At 43.2% G+C, this 22,185-nt stretch overlaps 2 protein-coding genes across 3 annotated transcripts in view; one reads left to right on the top strand and one right to left on the bottom strand.

Moving 5' to 3' along the window:
* fgf14 (fibroblast growth factor 14) overlaps nt 1–22,185 on the top strand; it is a 147,891-nt gene that overhangs the window by 6,715 nt on the left and 118,991 nt on the right. Inside the window, exon 1 of one of the 2 annotated variants that reach the window (XM_061724216.1) lies at nt 19,400–19,584. The exons of the other annotated variant lie outside the window; for it this stretch is intronic. Coding sequence (XP_061580200.1) covers nt 19,512–19,584 — 73 coding nt within the window. The 5' untranslated portion in view covers nt 19,400–19,511. Of the gene's footprint in view, nt 1–19,399; nt 19,585–22,185 lie in introns of those variants that run through there. 2 annotated transcript variants of the gene reach the window in all.
* On the bottom strand, nt 3–3,360 carry LOC133446602 (E3 ubiquitin-protein ligase TRIM21-like). The gene is made up of 2 exons (XM_061724671.1): nt 3,257–3,360; nt 3–2,439 (listed from the first exon to the last, which is right to left on the bottom strand). Exon 2 carries the CDS (start codon nt 2,428–2,430, stop codon nt 790–792), a length of 1,641 nt encoding a protein of 546 aa, XP_061580655.1. The 5' UTR covers nt 2,431–2,439; nt 3,257–3,360; the 3' UTR covers nt 3–789.

Genomic DNA, 22,185 nt, shown 5'->3' with positions numbered 1-22,185 from the left:
CTGCATTCCGAGAACGGAGAGCTCTGCCAGGAACATAAGGCACTATCAGGTCTTGCAAATAATGCGGCGCTAAGCCGTTTTGGGCTTTATACGCAAGTAATAAAATTGAATGAATGAATAGTTTTTTTAGGTTAACTTGTGTGCATGTAACTGACAAAACATTATCCTACATATTTGCACTCATGCAGTTGTTTCGGAGATCGTCAGTACGTTTACATGCAGCAGTTCAATCGGATTTCTGATCGTATAAGACATTGTTCGGACTTTTAAACTGCATGTAAACACCTCAATCCGATCTACTTCGGCCCTATTTTGGACCTTTATCGGACATTTAATAATCGGATAGCAACACCTAGACAATTCGTTCAGAGTCGGAATTTTAACACCATGTATACGGAGACAAATATTAAATAGTAATATTAATATAATAATCTATATAAAATATTGAATCATTTATAGCCAATGAATGATATAAATTGATCCGGATTACATAATTCTAATTGAATATTTGTTTGCAATGAGAAATGAAGACACATCATGCGATCATACACTCAATAAAACACAACAAAAAATAAAAATCTCTTAAATTTCCGCGGTGCTGGGGTTCAGTGTTTTAGCACCCCTAAAAAGAAGCTAGATACGCCAATGATACGGTCAAACAAAATGATCACTTTAATGAGATGAAAGAACTTTGGAGGGGACTTGAACATCTGTTTCCATCAATCAGAGTGAATCTTTAATCATTTTACATGAACCTTCAGAGTTGATGAAGATTGATTACATCACAGATCAGACAGTTTGATTGACAGGACAGATGATGAGAGGAGCAGAGTTTTTACCTCCATGATTGGGTTCAGGACTGAAGAACGGGTGGAGTTCCTCACCGAAGGAGCAGCCAGTAAAGGAGTAGATAAGTGCTGCAGCATCTACATCATGAAAGGAGACCAGACCCCCCTCATAATCCACAAACACCCCCACTTTCTCAGGAGAACTGAGATGGAGATGGACTGAAGGACCAACATTAGCTTCAAAAACATCTCCATCTCTCATCCAAACAGTCCAGTAACCATTCTGAGGACTGAGTGTTATTTGTCCCTTCCTGTTGACCGACTCTCTGGCCACTCCTAAAGTCCATTCAGTCTTTCCTTTAACCTGAACCTCAAAGTAAAATCTGCCTGAAGAGAAACTCTGTTTTCCTAAAACACAAACACAGTAAGAGAATCTCTCTGGATTATCTGGAAGATTCTTCTTCACATCACCAAGATAGACTTGTTTTCTATCATAAGACAGGATGAGCCAGGGACTTGCTGTATCAGGATCAAGAGTCACATAAGCTTCATACAGCTGGATCCTCCTCAGCTCAGCTTCAAACAGCTTCTCCATCTTTTCTCTGAGGTTCTTCTCCAGCTGGTCCACAGCTCTCACCACAGTCCCCTCATATGAAGGTGGGTGGACTCTGACCTCTGTCCAGTTCTTGGTGGGTGGAGCATCTTCCAGAGATGAGAATCTTTGGAGGAGGTGGAGGTGATCTTCAGAGCGTGAGAGCTGCTCCACCTCAGAGCTCCTCTTCTTCAGCTCACAGATTTCCTGTTCCAGATCATTGATGAAGTCTTCAGCCTGTTTCTCTGCAGTTTTCTGTTTGTCTTCCATCTCCTTCACGAACTCCTTCAGACGTCTCTCAACAGACTCCTTCAGATCAGTGAAGACCTGAACACCTTCTGCTTTCTCTCTGTCTGCAGCATCGTTACTGATCTTCAGAGACGCTCTGATCTCCTGAATCTTCAGTCGTCTCTTCTGGATCATCTGCTGAATCTCAGCCTCAGTTTTCTCCAGATCTGCCTTCTTTCCTTCATATTCTTCTCTCAGAGGAACAAACTCATGATTCTTGTGGTCTAAAACAGAGCAGAGCATGCAGACACATGTCTGGTCGGTCTTACAGAACAGCTCCAGAGGTTTATCGTGCTTCGTACAAATCCTGTCCTCCAGGTTCTCCACAGGTTCCACCAGCTGATGTCTTTTCAGGCCCGACATGGTCAGATGAGGCTCCAGGTGAGTCTCACAGTAAGAGGCCAGACACACCAAGCAGGACTTCAAGGCCTTCAGTCTGGTTCCAGTGCAGACGTCACAGGGAACTTCTCCTGGTTCTGCAGCTTGTTGCTCTGAGCTGCTGCTGCTGGATTTCTGTTGAGCTTCACGTCTGAACTCAGAAAACATCTCTCTGAATAAGGTGTTGACTTTCAGCTGAGGTCTGGTGTAGAAGGTCTCCTGACAAATGGGACACTTGTAGAGAACATTATCATCCCAGAAATGAGTGATGCAGGTTTTACAGAAGTTGTGTCCACACGGTATGCTGACTGGATCAGTGAACACGTCCAGACAGACGGAGCACAGGAACTGATCTGCAGATCTCAGGTTGCTGCCAGCAGACATGTTGGTTCTCTGGAAACAAAAGTGAAAGTGTGAAACATCAAAGCTGAAATAAGGAAATGAAGAAGAAAAAAACAACAAGAGAGAAGGAAACAGACAGAACAAAGAATGTCAGGAATCCTCAGAGAAAACACCCGTCTGACAGTAAAAGGAGAAACGTTTCCTCAACACAAGTTTAGATTATTAGATTATTAATGCACGATTCCAGAATAATAAACTACTGTATTTTCTGGACTATAAACCACTACTTTTTTCATAGGTTTTCAACCGTGCAGCTTATACAAAGGTTTGTATTCTGTGGATTTTTCTTCCACCACTCGGGGCTCTCTAACCGGAATTAGAATCAAAACTAAGACAAAATAAATGCAAAGAAGAATACGCTACTTCTTCTTTAGCAGATAGAAGTAGAAGCAGATTTCAAACAGATAAATAGATAAATAAATACCTGTTATTTTCACTTGGTTCTGTCCCGTTTTAATCAGCAAAGTTGCTGCCGTGTTAAAAGACACTGTTAGGAAAGATTTAGGTACAAACATGTACATCATTTACAGTTCTAAATCCTTCTGTACATGTAGTAAATATCTAATCTAACAACAAATATCTGCGGCTAAATATCTTTTTTTTTTTCAAATAGATTGGATGCGGCTTGTATGCAGGTGCAGCTTATAGTCCAGAAAATACGGTAATTCATGTGAATCATTTTCCTCTAAACGTTCCTGTTCTTTGACCAGAGTCAGTTTGAGTTTTCCAGAATAACATTTAGTAAACAGAGTTGAATTTATGTTGTCCCGCTGACAGAAACACCGTAAATGTTTTCTTCTGTACTCACCAGTGTCTCCAGACTCTCTGCTGCTGAGTTGTTGAGAACAAACGTTGAAGTCTGAATTAACCCAGAACCCAGAATCAGACAGGTTTAGTCTCTGCTGCAGCTCTTCTGTCGCTATGACAAACCTTCTGATTCACTCAACCATGTGACGTTGAGGTTTTCCTGTATTTCCAGTTCTGCTGCTCCTGCAGTTCTGATCTTTCCACCTGATTACTGTCACGTGACTTTCATGATGCCTGTTTTACCTGATGTTATCTGTCGTTGCCGTCTTCATCCTCCTGAAGACTCTTTACTAACTCTTTACTAACTCTTTACTAACTCTTTACTAACTCACATCAGTTCATCTTTTTGTAGATAAACACTAAACTCTTCACCTTCAGCTGTTCAACATCTCTGTTTGTGCTGGAATCTCAACTCTTCATGGATGTTTTAGGATCTAATCAGGAAGCTTTCTGCTTGTGTTTTAGTGACTGGACATTACATTTTTGAGTTTAGGATATTGTAGGAGACCGGTTTAATTATGCCTTGATCTTTGTTTATTCATTGTTTTTGTTGTATTTATTTATTTTTTGTTATTATTTTATCTTTTCTTTCTTTTCTTATTTTATTTTATTTAAAATTTAATTTTTTATATTTCCTATGGCATATATGATCTGACATAGTGAGGAAGGGCCAGGACTAAATCCAACACATTATTTTACTGTTGTTCTTTATTTCGGATGAGACTGTTAAATTGTTTAGCTTTTTTTGATATTTTGGTGCTTTTAATTTGATGGTGATTTTTTTGTTGTTGGAGATAAAGCCAACAATAAACAATAAACAATGAACAATAAATACTAAAAAAGACGGAATCTTGTCCCACTGGCATTTTGGGAGAACAGTTAAGCTTTTCAAAGTGAAACCGTGTCCAGGATGAAGCGATGACAGAGCGGGAACGGGAGGTTCTGGTCTGGTACCAGAAGGTCTGGAGGTCCTGTAGAGGTCTGGAGGTCCTGTAGAGGTCTGGAGGTCCTGTAGAGGTCTGGAGGTCCTGTAGAGGTCTGGAGGTCTGGAGGTCTGGAGGTCTAGAGGTCTGGAGGTCCTGTAGAGGTCTGGAGTCCCCTCAGACCATGACAGAGGTTCATTAAACCTGTTGGAAGTTGATCTTCCATCACAATGACCCTGGAAATATTAGATTACGCTGGAAAAGTCACGTAGTGCTGCTTTAAAGTGTCCTTTCCTTTAGCAGAACCAGAGAAACGATGACTTGGAGCAGGAGTCAGCCGGTGGAGCCGGTGGTTTGGTCGCCGGCTACGACGGAGACGGAGCTGGGACTGAGACAGATACGGCGTATTAGTGGAGAGAGTGTATAAATGTCACCGAGCTTTGAGGTGTACGAGCGCTCTGAGTCAACAGGACTGTAAAAATGTTACATAAACGCGGCCCATTCATCATTTACCGTGTAGCACGTGGTTTCCTCTGTTCGGTGCCAGATCTTTGTCATAGATTTATGTCCTCTTCTCGTCCCGTCTTACTCTCTTGGATCTCTGGAACGCAGCGACTCAGCACCCTTGGTTTGCCCTGAAAATTGTTCTTTTATTCTTCACCTGTCCATTTCGTCCTTGTAAGTTTGCTCTTCCGTCTTCTGCTCGCTGGACACGTCGCTTCAAATATATTGTTTATACATTAGAGTCTTAAGAGTGGTAAACTTTGACTTTTCCTCCTGAGCAACAACACGTTAGCCTCTTCAGACCTGAGCTCTGTCTCTCCTACAGCTAGGGGTTAGGGTTAATGTTAGGGGTTAGGGTTAATGTTAGGGGTTAGGGTTAATGTTAGGGGTTAATGTTAGGGGTTAAGGGTTAATGTTAGGGGTTAGGGTTAATGTTAGGGGTTAGGGTTAATGTTAGGGGTTAGGGTTAATGTTAGGGGTTAGGGTTAATGTTAGGGGTTAATGTTAGGGGTTAAGGGTTAATGTTAGGGGTTAGGGTTAATGTTAGGGGTTAGGGTTAATGTTAGGGGTTAGGGTTAATGTTAGGGGTTAGGGTTAATGTTAGGGGTTAATGTTAGGGGTTAGGGTTAATGTTAGGGGTTAATGTTAGGGGTTAGGGTTAATGTTAGGGGTTAGGGTTAATGTTAGGGGTTGATGTTAGGGGTTAGGGTTAATGTTAGGGGTTATGGTTAATGTTAGGGGTTAATGTTAGGGGTTAGGGTTAATGTTAGGGGTTAAGGGTTAATGTTAGGGGTTAGGGTTAATGTTAGGGGTTAGGGTTAATGTTAGGAGTTAGGGTAAATGTTAGGGGTTAAGGGTTAATGTTAGGGGTTAAGGGTTAATGTTAGGGGTTAGGGTTAATGTTAGGGGTTATGGTTAATGTTAGGGGTTAATGTTAGGGGTTAGGGTTAATGTTAGGGGTTAATGTTAGGGGTTAGGGTTAATGTTAGGGGTTAGGGTTAATGTTAGGGGTTAGGGTTAATGTTAGGGGTTAGGGTTAATGTTAGGGGTTAATGTTAGGGGTTAGGGTTAATGTTAGGGTTAATGTTAAGGGTTAGGGTTAATGTTAGGGGTTAGGGTTAATGTTAGGGGTTAAGGGTTAATGTTAGGGGTTAGGGTTAATGTTAGGGGTTAAGGGTTAATGTTAGGGGTTAGGGTTAATGTTAGGGGTTAGGGTTAATGTTAGGGGTTAGGGTTAATGTTAGGGGTTAGGGTTAATGTTAGGGGTTAAGGGTTAATGTTAGGGGTTAGGGTTAATGTTAGGGGTTAGGGTTAATGTTAGGGGTTAGGGTTAATGTTAGGGGTTAGGGTTAATGTTAGGGGTTAGGGTTAATGTTAGGGGTTAGGGTTAATGTTAGGGGTTAGGGTTAATGTTAGGGGTTAGGGTTAATGTTAGGGGTTAAGGGTTAATGTTAGGGGTTAGGGTTAATGTTAGGGGTTAGGGTTAATGTTAGGGGTTAATGTTAGGGGTTAGGGTTAATGTTAGGGGTTAATGTTAGGGGTTAGGGTTAATGTTAGGGGTTAGGGTTAATGTTAGGGGTTGATGTTAGGGGTTAGGGTTAATGTTAGGGGTTATGGTTAATGTTAGGGGTTAATGTTAGGGGTTAGGGTTAATGTTAGGGGTTAAGGGTTAATGTTAGGGGTTAGGGTTAATGTTAGGGGTTAGGGTTAATGTTAGGAGTTAGGGTAAATGTTAGGGGTTAAGGGTTAATGTTAGGGGTTAAGGGTTAATGTTAGGGGTTAGGGTTAATGTTAGGGGTTATGGTTAATGTTAGGGGTTAATGTTAGGGGTTAGGGTTAATGTTAGGGGTTAATGTTAGGGGTTAGGGTTAATGTTAGGGGTTAGGGTTAATGTTAGGGTTAATGTTAGGGGTTAGGGTTAATGTTAGGGGTTAGGGTTAATGTTAGGGGTTAATGTTAGGGGTTAGGGTTAATGTTAGGGTTAATGTTAAGGGTTAGGGTTAATGTTAGGGGTTAGGGTTAATGTTAGGGGTTAAGGGTTAATGTTAGGGGTTAGGGTTAATGTTAGGGGTTAAGGGTTAATGTTAGGGGTTAGGGTTAATGTTAGGGGTTAGGGTTAATGTTAGGGGTTAGGGTTAATGTTAGGGGTTAGGGTTAATGTTAGGGGTTAGGGTTAATGTTAGGGGTTAAGGGTTAATGTTAGGGGTTAGGGTTAATGTTAGGGGTTAGGGTTAATGTGAGGGGTTAAGGTTAATGTTAGGGTTAATGTTAGGGGTTAGGGTTAATGTTAGGGGTTAGGGTTAATGTTAGGGGTTAGGGTTAATGTTAGGGGTTAGGGTTAATGTTAGGGGTTAAGGGTTAATGTTAGGGGTTAGGGTTAATGTTAGGGGTTAGGGTTAATGTTAGGGGTTAGGGTTAATGTTAGGGGTTAAGGGTTAATGTTAGGGGTTAGGGTTAGTGTTAGGGGTTAAGGGTTAATGTTAGGGGTTAAGGTTAATGTTAGGGGTTAGGGTTAATGTTAGGGGTTAAGGTTAATGTTAGGGTTTAGGGTTAATGTTAGGGGTTAGGGTTAATGTTAGGGGTTAAGGGTTAATGTTAGGGGTTAGGGTTAGTGTTAGGGGTTAGGGTTAATGTTAGGGGTTAGGGTTAATGTTAGGGGTTAGGGTTAATGTTAGGGGTTAAGGGTTAATGTTAGGGGTTAGGGTTAGTGTTAGGGGTTAGGGTTAATGTTAGGGGTTAAGGGTTAATGTTAGGGGTTAAGAGTTAATGTTAGGGGTTAAGAGTTAATGTTAGGGGTTAAGGGTTTATGTTAAGGGTTAAGGGTTAATGTTAGGGGTTAGGGTTAGTGTTAGGGGTTAGGGTTAGTGTTAGGGGTTAGGGTTAATGTTAGGGGTTAGGGTTAATGTTAGGGGTTAGGGTTAATGTTAGGGGTTAAGGGTTAATGTTAGGGGTTAGGGTTAATGTTAGGGGTTAAGGGTTAATGTTAGGGGTTAGGGTTAGTGTTAGGGGTTAGGGTTAATGTTAGGGGTTAGGGTTAATGTTAGGGGTTAGGGTTAATGTTAGGGGTTAGGGTTAATGTTAGGGTTAATGTTAGGGTTAATGTTAGGGGTTAGGGTTAGTGTTAGGGTTAATGTTAGGGTTAATGTTAGGGGTTAGGGTTAATGTTAGGGGTTAAGGGTTAATGTTAGGGGTTAAGGGTTAATGTTAGGGGTTAGGGTTAATGTTAGGGGTTAGGGTTAATGTTAGGGGTTAAGGGTTAATGTTAGGGGTTAAGGGTTAATGTTAGGGGTTAGAGTTAATGTTAGGGGTTAAGGTTAATGTTAGGGGTTATGGTTAATGTTAGGGGTTAAGGGTTAATGTTAGGGGTTAAGGGTTAATGTTAGGGGTTAGGGTTAATGTTAGGGGTTAAGGTTAATGTTAGGGGTTAGGGTTAATGTTAGGGGTTAAGGTTAATGTTAGGGGTTATGGTTAATGTTAGGGGTTAAGGGTTAATGTTAGGGGTTAGGGTTAATGTTAGGGGTTAAGGGTTAATGTTAGGGGTTAGGGTTAATGTTAGGGGTTAAGGGTTAATGTTAGGGGTTAAGGGTTAATGTTAGGGGTGGCAGTAGCTCGGGTGGTAGAGCGGGTCGTCCAATGATCGGAAGGTTGGTCGGTTCAAATCCCGCTCTGTCCCAGTTTGCTGTCGTAGTGTCCTTGGGCAAGACACCTTACCCACCTTGTCCCGTGTGAATGTGTTTGAATGTTGGTCGGAGGGGCCGTTTGGCGCAATATGGCAGCCACACTTCTGTCAGTCTGCATCTGCGTCTCCATCCTGCAACAATGCGCATTACTTTTCTCTTTCAAAAGCATTACCGTGGCGACAATAGACACTAAAAAGCGCGCCCCCCCTTCATCTGATTGGTCCATATTTGATAGTTCTTCCTACTTTCTACCATAACTTTTGAATGGTTTGACATAAAGAGTCGTGGGTGGTGTCATCCGCTAAATGTCCAGGCCTGAAGAATCTACATGAAGTCATACAAGCTTCCACTGCAGCCTGAACGTGCACAAGGGTGCAAGGGCCCGTTCATCGCTGCTTGCAGCTTTAATTATTATTATTATTATTATGGGTAAGGGTTAGGGATTGAGATTAGGGGTTAAGGGTTAAGGGTTAGGGGTTAGAATTCATGTTAGGGGCTATGAGTTAGGGTCTGGGTTAGCGGTGCTCTGTGTTTCAGGAATATTGTGACTTATAAATTGAAAGTGAAACATGTTTTTTCGGTGATAACTGCTGACTGCTGGCTCATGTTGCCGTTGGCTCTTTGTCCAGAGTGTGCACGGCTCTGTGTGTGTGCCGCTGGTATTAAGCACTTCCTGTGTAATTACAGAGCCTGAGACCAAAGTCAAACTGTTGACGTGCTGGCTGCACGCCCCGCTGCTCTTCAGTGAAGGGCTGTTGGACACGAGCCCTGAGCAAGGCTCGCAAGGCCCGCTCGGCTCCGCTCGGCCCGCTCTGCTCCGGCCCTGCGCTGAAAGTACATGTGTACTGATGTGATTTCCGGACTCACCACTGGCCTGTAGCTCTTTATTACTGTGGTACATCATCTGTGCTCCCGACTGACTTCTCTCTCTGCCCCTCGTTCCCGTCACTGGCAGGAACAACGGCATTATGGGAAAGGAAAAACATATTTTACCTAACCTTGTGTACGTACCGCTCTCAAAAGCATGTGCTTCAGCATCAGTCTGTGGGGGAACTTTGTGGAATGATCTTGATGAAGAAATCAAACGAAGCACTAACTCTATACAGTTGAAAAACACATACAAGAAAACAATTATTGACAAATTATTTTTCTATCATTCCTTATGTGATCCATCATATATGATCCAAATGTAACTCCCTGCATTCATGGCTGGTCATGGATCATCATAGAAGTGACTGGAAATTACATTTTTGAGTTTAGGATATTGTAGGAGGCTAGTTTAATTATGCCTTGATCTTTGTTTATTCATTGTTTTTGTTGTATTTATTAAATTTTTAGGGCCCGAGCACTTACAGTGCGAAGGCCCTATTGTATCTGTAGGAATTTTCCTTTTTTTTTTCCTTTTCCTTTTTATTTTCCCTTTTATTTTTCCTACGAAATGAGGGCCTTTTTTCCCCCTAAACGTGCCCCAAAAGTCACCAAATTTTTCACCAAGCCAGGCCTGGTGAAATATTTGATATTTCATGGTTTGCATTAATGGCCGTGGCCTAACGGCTCAACAGCGCCCCCTAGAAAACTTTGTGCCTCAAGCCCCACAATACGGTTTGACGTACATGAATGAAAATCCCTACACACCTGTATCATGTCGCAACTTAAAGAAAAGTCTCTTGGTGCCATGGCCGAAAACGAACAGGATCTACTTAACAAATATAAGTCAACTTTTTGCATGAGATTATTATGTAGATCAAGAAAGACTAGCCTTTGTATGAACTACTTTATTTTTTTGTATGTAAATAATACATTTTGCAAGTACAGTCAACTTAATTGTAAGTTTACTTTATTTACCAAATTTAAGTTGACTTTACTTGCAAATGAATTTTGTACATACTAAAAATTTTATTAAAAAAAAACGTTTTTTTATTTTTACTTTTTACATTTTTTTTTTCATTTTTCTTCATGTAATTTCATGTATTAGTTTATAAAAAAAAGTAGTTTATACAAAGACTAGTCTTTCTTGATCTACATAAAAATCTCATGTCAAAAAGTTGACTTATTTTTTTTAAGTAGATTATGGTTTACAGTTTAAGATTAAGATTCCCAGAATATTCAAATTTTTTGAGATAGGATATTTGAGTTTTCTTAAGCTGTAAGCCATGATCAGCAATATTAATATAATAAAAGGCTTGCAATATTTCAGTTGATTTGTAATGAATCCAGAATGGATGACATTTTTAGGGCCCGAGCACCTTCAGTGCGAAGGCCCTATTGTATTTGCAGGAATTTGTATTTTTATTAGTATTCTTCTGCTTGCAGCTTTAATTGTTTTTGTAATTGCATTACAGAAAATCACAATATTCTAATTTCCGGAGACAGTCCTGTACGTTATATTCACATGCTCTTAGGTTTATCTTTTTCAGTGCGGGTTTTGGTCACTCAGCTCTCTGTTTCTTGCTGTTTTTTATCTTGAGCATGATGTGTTGTGGTGGTGGGGAGTCTAGAGAGATGGTCAGGGAACCAGCAGACTCCAAACTCTCAGAGATAACGCTGAACCACAGACTCACCGATGTGTTTGTGTACGTGCGTCTTCGCATCAGAGCGCTCTGCTTTTGCTGTGTTTTCTGCACTAACTTGATTTACAGTTCCACTGCCGAGTGCTGTGGCCCGACCGGAGCAGCTAGATGGAGATCTGGTTGCCCTGGAAACGGACCTCTTAATTCCACTAAGAGCCAAAGACCAGCTCGTGCATCACAGTGTCCTGCTCGCTCTGGCTTTAGGGTTGTGAGGAGCGTTAGCGTGTCCCTGTGCAGCTTTGGTTTAGGCTGTTTCCAACCTTGAAGATGAGCTGGACGACTGCAGCGATCCCTTCAGATCTACTCAGATCCTCTCAGATCCTCTCAGATCCCCTCAGATCTCCTCACATCTCCTCAGATCTCCCTCAGATCTCCCTCAAATCTCGCTTAGATCTAGTTGGAGTAGAACATCAACATGTCGCTGGGTGCAGACTTTGATTATCTTTGGAAACTAATTATGTCTGAAAGGGGATCATGAGGGATGAATGAATCAGAGCAAATCAGCTGCTTCCAGATGCAGATGTGCAGCTGCAGATGTGTGTGCAGCTGCAGATGTGTGTGCAGCTGCAGATGTGCGTGCAGTTGCAGATGTGCGTGCAGCTGCAGATGTGTGTGCAGCTGCAGATGTGCGTGCAGCTGCAGATGTGCGTGCAGCTGCAGATGTGTGTGCAGTAAACACAAACAAACAGGCGCCCAGCAGCCGTTTGAACAGAGCTGTTCCCATTTCCTCTCCTTCAGGACGGCCGCGGCACTGTGGTCGCTCAGGCTCTCGGGCCGGACCTCTGCAGGCCCAGATGTTTCCCTGCAGGCCCAGATGTTTCCCTGCGTGCTGCTGTTAGGGTCGCCACCTTTCAGAAATACAAAATAAGGGACGCCCCGATTTCAGCAGCGCAGGCGCCTAAAAAAAGGGAACATCCCCAAAACTTCTAAACTGAATAAAAATGTATTTATTTTATATGGAAAAACAAAATGCTTTGATTTAAAGTTTAACGTGCTTAAATAGCATTGAACTTGCCAACCATGCTATCAACTGAAATATCCTCCTATGCTACGTACGTCCACATCAGCCCAGATGTAGAATATAGTTACAGGTGAAGAATATGGTGTAAAAGTTAATTTATTTCAATAATTCAACTTAAAAGGTGAAACTAATATATTATATAATCTCATCACATGCAAAACAAGATATATTAAATCTTTATTTGTTATAATGTTGATGATTGAATTGTTTATTGATTTCATAAAATATTCAAATTTTTTTAGATTTGTTATTTGGGTTTTTTATAAACTGTGGGCCATAATCACCAAAATTATAACAAATAAAGGCTTAAATATCTCACTTTGCATGTAATGTTTGTTTCACCTTTAGTTGAATTTACTGAAACAAATGAAGTTTAGCAATATATTAACATTTTCCGACTTTCACCTGTAGATTATGACATCAATAAATAACAGAGAGCGAACCAACACATGTTGCCGTCTTTAATAAATCCTGTCCTTTATTTTGTCCATTATTGTTGGTTCGTTGTTCATGTGTGCGAGTGTGACAGACGTGCAACATGGGACAATTGTGAAATACGGAATAAACTGCGTTCCTTATTGGTTCAATACGGAAAGCAACTTTTAATTCCCAATTACGTAACAATTCTGTATTTGAAGGGACGGGTGGCGACGCTGGGTGCTGTATCTCTACGTATTTATCTGTTCATATTCTCTCCGTCCTATGAGCAACAACCTTGGGCAAGGCCTTAACCCTAATTACTCCGTAGTAGTAGCAGTAGTAGTAGTAGTAGTAGTAGTAGTAGTAGCAGTAGTAGTAGTATTAGTAGTAGTAGTAGTAGTAGTAGTCCTACAGTCCAGACACACATGAGCTGGTGACTAAACTGGGCTGGAAGAACTGAGGCCACGTTTCCACGTAGCCGGGTATTTACAAAAACGGATATTTCCCCCTCTACGTTTAGAAAAAAACCACCATTTCCAGGAACCTGCATAAATATCTGTTAAGGTGCTATGAGCAGCCAAACCTACAGGGGGCAGTGTAACGAGAAGATAAAGTCATGCTAGCCAATCAGAATCCTGGAAAAAAACATCAACAAATGACACGAGTAACTTCCAGTTACTTCCAAGATGAACCAGAGTCTTTGGTTTGGAGTGACAGAGAAGTGGAGTTACTTTTAAGTGTGACGTTAGAATATAAAACAGGTAAAATACAAGAAAATATTGACGTGTCCAAACAAATTGTAAATACAGGTGTCACTCATGACGCTGGTGACGTTTCTGTCTCATAATGTGACGTTCTGAAGCTGTGGCAGGGTGGAGGAGCTGCAGCCACTCAGGTGATGGGTCACAGGTGTGGCCCGTCAGCCTCTCCACCCTGCCAGCCTTATAAGGGTCAGACTGAAGCTGAAGCTGCTGAGTGATGCTGTGTTTGTGCACGTGTGGGTGTTTGCTTCTGGCGAAATAAGAGGGTTCTCTAAACTCCGTGTCCTCTCCATCCTGTCGGTGGGATGGAGGAGGGAGGCACGGAGCGGGCCCTGGAGGCGCTCGCCAATGCCATGGCGGACCTGGCCGCCCTGCTCCGTGACCAGAGCGAGCAGCAGCTGTCGAGGCTGGAAGCGCTCGTGGCCGCGGAGCGACCCACCCCTGCGCCACACTTGAGGTTCGCCGCAGCAGCGCGGGAGGAGCTGGCGGCGCCGCAGCTGAGAGGCCGGGAGGCAGAAGTTGCGGGCCGCCAAGCGACGGCTCCCGAGGCGGAGTCGGGGGCGGAGTCGGAGGGGGCTGCAAAGGTGGAGGCGGACCAGCAGCCGGAGCAGGGCGGCGTTACGGAGGAGGCGGTCCTGGACGCACCGTCTGGCCCGAGGCCACCATCGGCCCGGTCCCGAGAGCGGCTTCCTAGGCGGTCGGCCCGTCGCCGAAAGCGGCCTCCCGGCCGTTCCCGCTGGTCGACCGGACGCCGAGGGCGGCCTCCTGACGGGTCCGGGCCAGGAAGGCTCGGGGGAGCAGATGGCGGTTCCGGGCTTCCTCTCCCGCTCCGAGGGGGCGGGAGGGGAGTAGGCTCGGCCGGACGGACCCCGGCGCGAGTTTGGCGTTGGGGGTGTGTGGCAGAGTGGAGGAGCTGGAGCCACTCAGGCTGACGGGACACACGTGTGGCCCGTCAGCCTCTATATCCTGCCAGCCTTATAAGGGAGAGACAGAGAAGCTGCAAGGAGGACTGGGAAGCTGCTGCTGGTCGTGGTGCTTGTGCACGTGTGTCCTGGGTGTGAGGTTCAATAAAAGGGTCTGCACTAAACTCCGTGTCCTCTCTATCCTGTCGTAGGGCCCCGTAGAACTCGCCGTGCTACAGAAGCCTAAAAGTCAGTTTCTCTGCGTTTACAAGCAAACGTGAAGACAGAGTTTTTGTAAATCTCCACTTTGGCCGGAGTTTTCAGAAATGATGGTTTTTGGAGACTTTGAGCTTCGTTTTCGTGTAAACGAACGGACAAAACGCAGGAAAACGCCAGCGTTTTTGCTACGTGGAAACGTTTTGGCAGCTTCTCTGCAGCTTGTTCGACTTTAGTCTTCTCGCGCTGCCATCGACTCCGTCAGATGATATAAATGACACGCTAACATTTTATTTATTACGGTTAAATGTTTTTAATGCTATTCCTGCACATGCTCAGATGAACTGGGTGTGTTGTGCTCGGTGGAGGCAGCAGATCTGGTTCTGATGTGACCCGGCGGGGGCGGAGTGTTTCCTGACAGGTGACCTGGCTCAGCCACCCGGCCGTCCAGCTGTGGGGGATCAGCGACCCAGAGGTCGCGGGTTGCCAGATGTTCCTGGCGTCAGTTCTCATGCCATTAAAATCCAAAATGACCATCAACATTTGGCTGATTCCTGCATCCCAGAGACTCAGCCGGTACCACCGGGCCCGCTCAGCCTGTTGACAATTTGAAGCATAAGACAAGCATTATGGGGAATTTATCTCTGACCCAGTATAGTATGGCCCGTATGACTTTCTTTTGCAGAGATACTAGTTTTTTTAAGATGGCTTGTGAAGGTGTTTCACCATATCACATTACAGTAGTTGAGATGAGGTTCACAGAGAGTTTAGTACAATGTAAGATCTGGTTCTGGTTCTGGTTCTGGTTCTGGTTCTGAGCTGGTTCTGGTTCTGGTTCTGGTTCTAATCAGGGCTGCAGGTTGTGTAGATTTTTGCTGCAGTGCAGCAGCAGGATTGTGCTGCCGCTCTCTCTCTCTCCGTCTGTCTCTCTTTCTCTCTCTCTGTCTCTCCGTCTCTCTCTCTCCGTCTCTCTCTCTCTCCGTCTCTCTCTCTCTGTCTCTCTCTCTCCATCTCTCCGTCCCTCTCTCTCTCCGTCCCTCCAGCTCTCGTCTCCATTCATTCATGTCAGTCCAGATTGTTTGGGACTGATGGAGGACGTCCAGGCAGTTTTTCTGCAACACAAACAAACAAACAAACAAACAAACAAACAAACAAACAAACAAACAAACAAACAAACAAACAAACAAACAAACACACCATGAGTGGTGAAGCAGCGTCTCATCACCTCTCTCTCTCTCTCTCTCTCCTCCCGTGAGCTTTGTGTTTTCATGACAACCTTTTGAAAGTTTGTCAGCCTGAACGTCTGGAAGTTTAACCTGTTAGCTGCAGCGGCTAACCTGTTAGCTGCAGCGGCTAACCTGTTAGCTGCAGCGGCTAACCTGTTAGCTGTTAGCAGCGGCGACAGTTCAGGTGCAGGTGGGACCCGTGAACGCTCGTGACTAAAGTTGCTTTCGTCAATGAAAATTCAGGCTAAAAATCGTCGTCAACGAACCTTTATCACCCGAGGAAAACGAGACGAGACGCAACGAAAATGCTGGTCATGTGACAATAACGATAATTAAATATATAACGCAATATCGTAGAGGAATAAAAACCAGACTAAAATGTAGATTACAGAATAAAAACAGGATCCTAATCATGAGAGTTCAATGTAGATCTGGGAATCATCTGCATAAGCTGTGACAAGAGACCCCAGAACTGGTCCCTGTGGGACTACGGTTGTCTTGGAGCCCCAGAACTGGTCCCTGTGGGACTACGGTTGTCCTGGAGCCCCAGAACTGGTCTCTGTGGGACTACAGTTGTCCTGGAGCCCCAGAACTGGTCCCTGTGGGACTACGGTTGTCCTGGAGCTCCAGAACTGGTCCCTGTGGGGTGTGTCTTCATTTTCGTTGACCAAAACAAGATTAATGTTCTAGCAAAGATCCTTAATGTCTATGTTTTCAGTAGTTTCTCTGGTTTAATGTCCATGTTTTCAGTAGTTTCTCTGGTTTAATGTCCATGTTTTCAGTAGTTTCTCTGGTTTAATGTCCATGTTTTCAGTAGTTTCTCTGGTTTAATGTCCATGTTTTCAGTAGTTTCTCTGGTTTAATGTCCATGTTTTCAGTAGTTTCTCTGGTTTAATGTCCATGTTTTCAGTAGTTTCTCTGGTTTAATGTCCATGTTTTCAGTAGTTTCTCTGGTTTAATGTCCATGTTTTCAGTAGTTTCTCTGGTTTAATGTCCATGTTTTCAGTAGTTTCTCTGGTTTAATGTCCATGTTTTCAGTAGTTTCTGGTTTAGTTCTGGTGACGTCACGTCCTCCATCCCAGTCACCACAAAATCACAGGAAAAATAAATATGTTGTAAACTCAAATTAGAGTCTTCTGTATCTGGAATGAATATATTCTTGACTCTTTAAGGTAACAATAATATAATAATAAGACAACCTTTTTTGAATTGTAAAATGGGTTTGGCTAGATACAATCTTTGACTAAAACTAGACTAAAATGGTCCTGGACAATTCTGACTAAAATAAGACTAAAATGCTCAGACTTTTAGTCGACTGAACCTTGTGAAGAGCAGATATGTGTATTGATTTCAGACACGTGCAGCTTCTCCTGTAAGTAAAGTGATTGAGGGTGAAGAAGTTGAAATTGTTGAATCCTATAAATATTTACGCACTGTTATTGACAACAAACTGTCATTTAGAAAAAAATCAGACTCAATATAAGAAAAGCAGCAGCGCCTTTTTTGTCTTCGAAAACTTTCTAAATTCCAGGTGGATTCTTCCCTGATGACGATGTTTTATCGTTCTTTCATCAAGTCTGTTATCACTTTTTCTTTCATTTGTTGGTTTCAATCTTTGAAGGTCAAAGACAGAAATTTGCTCAATAAGGTTGTCAGTCTAAGCAGTAAAATCATTGGGTCGGCTCAACAAACATTACAAGAACTTTTTAACAAACAGCTGATCGAGAACTCCATGTTGTCTGATTCTCACATCCAGGGCTGCCGCAAGGGGTGTGCGAACCGTGCGACCGCACGGGGCCTCGCGTTATGGGCCGTTTTTTTGTTGTTTTTTTTCGTTTTTTTTCCTTCTTTCCCTTATAAATATCAACAGTCACGTTCCATTACAGACCTAAATGTGTACTAGTCTGTGCATATCAATAAATATATGTGTCTGTTGTTCAATACAACTGATCAGACCAAGCGCAGACACAAGCTGCTCTGATCCAGACGGGGGAATTGGAACAAACTGTCACACAATGTCGAGAGAACGAGACAGATTCAGGAAATTTCCATCAGGGGATGAAAAAAGAAAAAAACGAAAGAAAATGTTAGAGTTTAATGCCTCTCTGAAAGGCTCGTTTGATAAATTTGTTACAAAAATCACGATCCGCCCGGGTCTCAAGCAGCCGTGGGGCCCCGCGTCGAGGCAAGAGATGATGATGAGGGGCGGCAGTAGCTCAGGTGGTAGAGCGGGTCGTCCAATGATCAGAAGGTCAGAGGTTCGAATCCCGTTCCATCCCAGTTGCTGTCGTAGTGTCCTTGGGCAAGACACCTTACCCACCTTGCCTCGTGTGAATGTGTATGAATGTGTATGAATGTTGGTGGTGGTCGGAGGGGCCGTTTGGCGCGATATGGCAGCCACGCTTCCATCAGTCTGCCCCAGGGCAGCTGTGGCTACAAATTGTAGCTACCACCACTGGTGAGGATGTGTATGTGTACTGGGTATCCAGTATTGTGATAATTGGAGAGATAAAATTGCGCATATAGACACCCAATCCGACCCGAAAAACCCCAAAATTTCGCACAGGGCCTCACAAATCTCCCAGGCGGCTCTGCTCAAATCCCTTAATAAACAGTTTCAGTTTCTACCATCATTTACTGCTTACACTCCCTTTTGCAAAGACAAACAGATACAAACACTCCTTTGTTCCTCCGCTATTGTTCTTTTAAATGCTGGAAGGAAAAGGTAGTGGGTGAAAAAGCCTTCCCTCTTAAGCTTAGGTCTGTATTATGATGTGTAACGTATTGTAACTTATTATGTATATTTTATGTATATTTAACATTGTGTGCTTCCAGGGGCGTCAATTAGGTATGAAGGTACAGCAGTCGCCACACCTCGGCTTCAAGGGAAAATGTAAATGTTGGATTTTTTAAATACATTTATGAAATTACTCTGTGTCTATTTGTATTGATTATTCTATTACTTAATACATATAGAATAACTACAAATGCAAATCATAACAACATGATCGATTTCACTAGTTATTATACACTGCAAAAACACAAAATCTTAAGAAGAATATTTGTCTTATTTCTAGTTAAAATGTCTAATTTTTTGTCAAAAAAAATCTCATTACATTTAAGACAAGACTCAAAAACAACCATTTTCACCTGTTTCAAGTAGATTTTCACTTAAAATAAGTAGAAAAATCTGCCAGTGGAACAAGATTGTTTTGCTTGTAATGAGAAGATAAATCTTGTTCCACTGGCAGATTTTTCTACTTATTTCAAGTGAAAATTTACTTGAAACAGGTGAAAATTGTCAAATAAGTTATTTCTCTGGTGATGACTCTTGTTTTAAGTGTAATGAGATTTTTTGACTAAAAATGAGACATTTTAACTAGAAATAAGACAAATATTCCTGGTAAGATGTTGAGTTTTTGCAGTGAGTGAGACTGCATTTGAAAAAGTTCCAGTTTTCTTGACCACACAGATCAGATACATAAACTTCTGTGATGAGTATTTGCTTGACGTGTTGATTGTTACTCTAGTTCAGTTCTGTGACTTGTAACCTTGCCGTACCTTAGTAAGACTGAATTGACGCCACTGTGTGCTTCTCCTGTGGCGAGACTAATCGCCCCCTTGGGGACAAATAAAGCGATGGATTGATTGAAACTAATAAAAACTAACGTGATAGCTGGACCCAAAGACTAGACTAACACTAAAACTGCAACAGGCTGACAGAAACAACACTAGCTGCGTGTCACCGACACCCGGAGGCGTCTGACTGGGCCGGTTCCGTCAGCCAGCTGGGAATGTGTGGTTCTTATCGGGGGGTCAGGCTTATCTCCTGGTGGGAGGTTCTGGTGGGAAACCGTTGGCAGGAGCTGCTCAAGTGGGTGGCAGGCGAGTGTTGGGGTTAAACGTGGCTGAGCCCCCCTCTGAGGAGGCAGCTGCAGGACCAGGACCAGGACCAGGACCAGGGCCAGGACCAGGACCAGGACCAGGACCAGGACCAGGACCAGGACCAGGACCAGGACCCCCGGCAGCAGCCATGGACTCCGGCTCCTTCGCCAGGATCGTGGAGCGGCGGGTCCGGAGGGTTCTGAAGGCTGAAGAACACAGCGGTGAGTCCCGGGATCTTTAGCTTCTCACAGCCGTCCTGGACGCTGATACACCGGTAAACGAGCCGCTGCAGATGATCAGACGTGAAGGCGGTAGAAGGAGAACTTGCAGAGGTGATTTATACGGGAATCAAAGGAGAGTTGGGGGCCCATTTTGACACCAAGGTTGGTGACAGATGAAGAGAGTCCTCTACTGTCTACTGTCCTCTACTGTCCCCTCATTGACTCTCCTGTCCCCTGCAGTCAAACGTCCGGAGGTGGGAAGAGTTTTACATTCGTCACAAACCCTGACGAGATCCCGTTACTCTGAATCACTGATCCATGAAAAACTCCACCTAGTGCAGCAGATTAACTCATTTTATCAACACGATACTTCACTTTGGTATAGAAACTCCCAGGTTGTCTTAATAGTAAGTAACCCTACTGAAAATATCAGGTTATGAGAGTAACATTTTCATAAATCCATGTTCTCGTAACAACAATCTTACAAAATTCTCACTTTTCCGGGTAAGTTTCTATATGATGTATCTCAAGAACCATAATGGATACAGACATGTACTTGGTACCAAAATGTCCACAATACTTAAGTTTATATTCAACTTCAATATATTTATGGGGCTTAAAACCAAGGCATTTTGAGTTATAAAGGAAAAAACACATTTTTGGGCGGACATCTTGGATTTTGGGACCGCCATCTTGGAATTTTGAGTGGCACGCGCCTGTTCCCTAAAGAGTAGACCTTGGAGAATATCTGTGCCAAATTTCATGCTTCTATACCAAAGTGAAGTATCGTTTCACTAATCTGCTTTACTAACCAGCAATAAGAAGATATTAAAGAGTAAAGACGTCTGAGACGAGTGATCTATTGATTTACATTTGAACCACAGTGAGTTCTTTGTCCCCTGGGTGGATATTTACGGTGTTAAATACATAAACAAACAGACAGAAAGAATGTGGTATGTTTTCCTGATGGAGATAACATTTTACATGTAAATTCTGAAAGTAGAGCGACCAGTTGGAGAGCAGACGATGGTGGGATTAGGGTTAGGCAACGTTGTCACGGTGCGGCCGGTTGAACCTTCAAGTAGCGACAAACCCTCGCCGCCGCCGCCAGCTATGAATGCAGGGACCCTGGTGCACTCACATGCACGCGCATACACATAGTCATCACACACACACACATAGTCATCATGCACATACACATAGTCATCATGCACATACACATAGTCATCACGCACATACACATAGTCATCACGCACATACACATAGTCATCACGCACATACACGTAGTCATCACGCACATACACATAATCATCACGCACATACACATAGTCATCACGCACATACACATAGTCATCACGCACATACACATAGTCATCACGCACATACACATAGTCATCACGCACATACACATAGTCATCACGCCCATACACATAGTCATCATGCACATACACATAGTCATCATGCACATACACATAGTCATCATGCACATACACATAGTCATCACGCACATACACATAGTCATCACGCACATACACATAGTCATCATGCACATACACGTAGTCATCATGCACATACACATAGTCATCATGCACATACACATAGTCATCATGCACATACACATAGTCATCACGCACATACACATAGTCATCACACACACACACACACAATCATCATGCACACACACAATCATCACGCACACACACATAGTCATCACGCATGCACATACACATAGTCATCACGCACATACACATAGTCATCACGCACATACACATAGTCATCACGCACGCACATACACATAGTCATCACGCACGCACATACACATAGTCATCACGCACATACACATAGTCATCATGCACATACACATAGTCATCATGCACATACACATAGTCATCACGCACATACACATAGTCATCACGCACATACACATAGTCATCACGCACATACACATAGTCATCACGCACGCACATACACATAGTCATCACGCACATACACATAGTCATCATGCACATACACATAGTCATCATGCACATACACATAGTCATCATGCACATACACATAGTCATCACGCACATACACATAGTCATCATGCACATACACGTAGTCATCATGCACATACACATAGTCATCATGCACATACACATAGTCATCATGCACATACACATAGTCATCACGCACATACACATAGTCATCACACACACACACACACAATCATCATGCACACACACAATCATCACGCACACACACATAGTCATCACGCATGCACATACACATAGTCATCACGCACATACACATAGTCATCACGCACATACACATAGTCATCACGCACGCACATACACATAGTCATCACGCACGCACATACACATAGTCATCACGCACATACACATAGTCATCATGCACATACACATAGTCATCATGCACATACACATAGTCATCACGCACATACACATAGTCATCACGCACATACACATAGTCATCACGCACATACACATAGTCATCACGCACGCACATACACATAGTCATCACGCACATACACATAGTCATCATGCACATACACATAGTCATCACGCACATACACGTAGTCATCACGCACATACACATAGT

Source organism: Cololabis saira, chromosome 6, assembly GCF_033807715.1.
Source record: "Cololabis saira isolate AMF1-May2022 chromosome 6, fColSai1.1, whole genome shotgun sequence".
In the NCBI taxonomy this organism is placed as follows: Eukaryota; Metazoa; Chordata; class Actinopteri; order Beloniformes; family Belonidae; genus Cololabis; species Cololabis saira.
The sequence above is the reverse complement of the archived record's forward strand: the minus strand, read 5'-3'. Positions and strand labels throughout refer to the sequence as shown.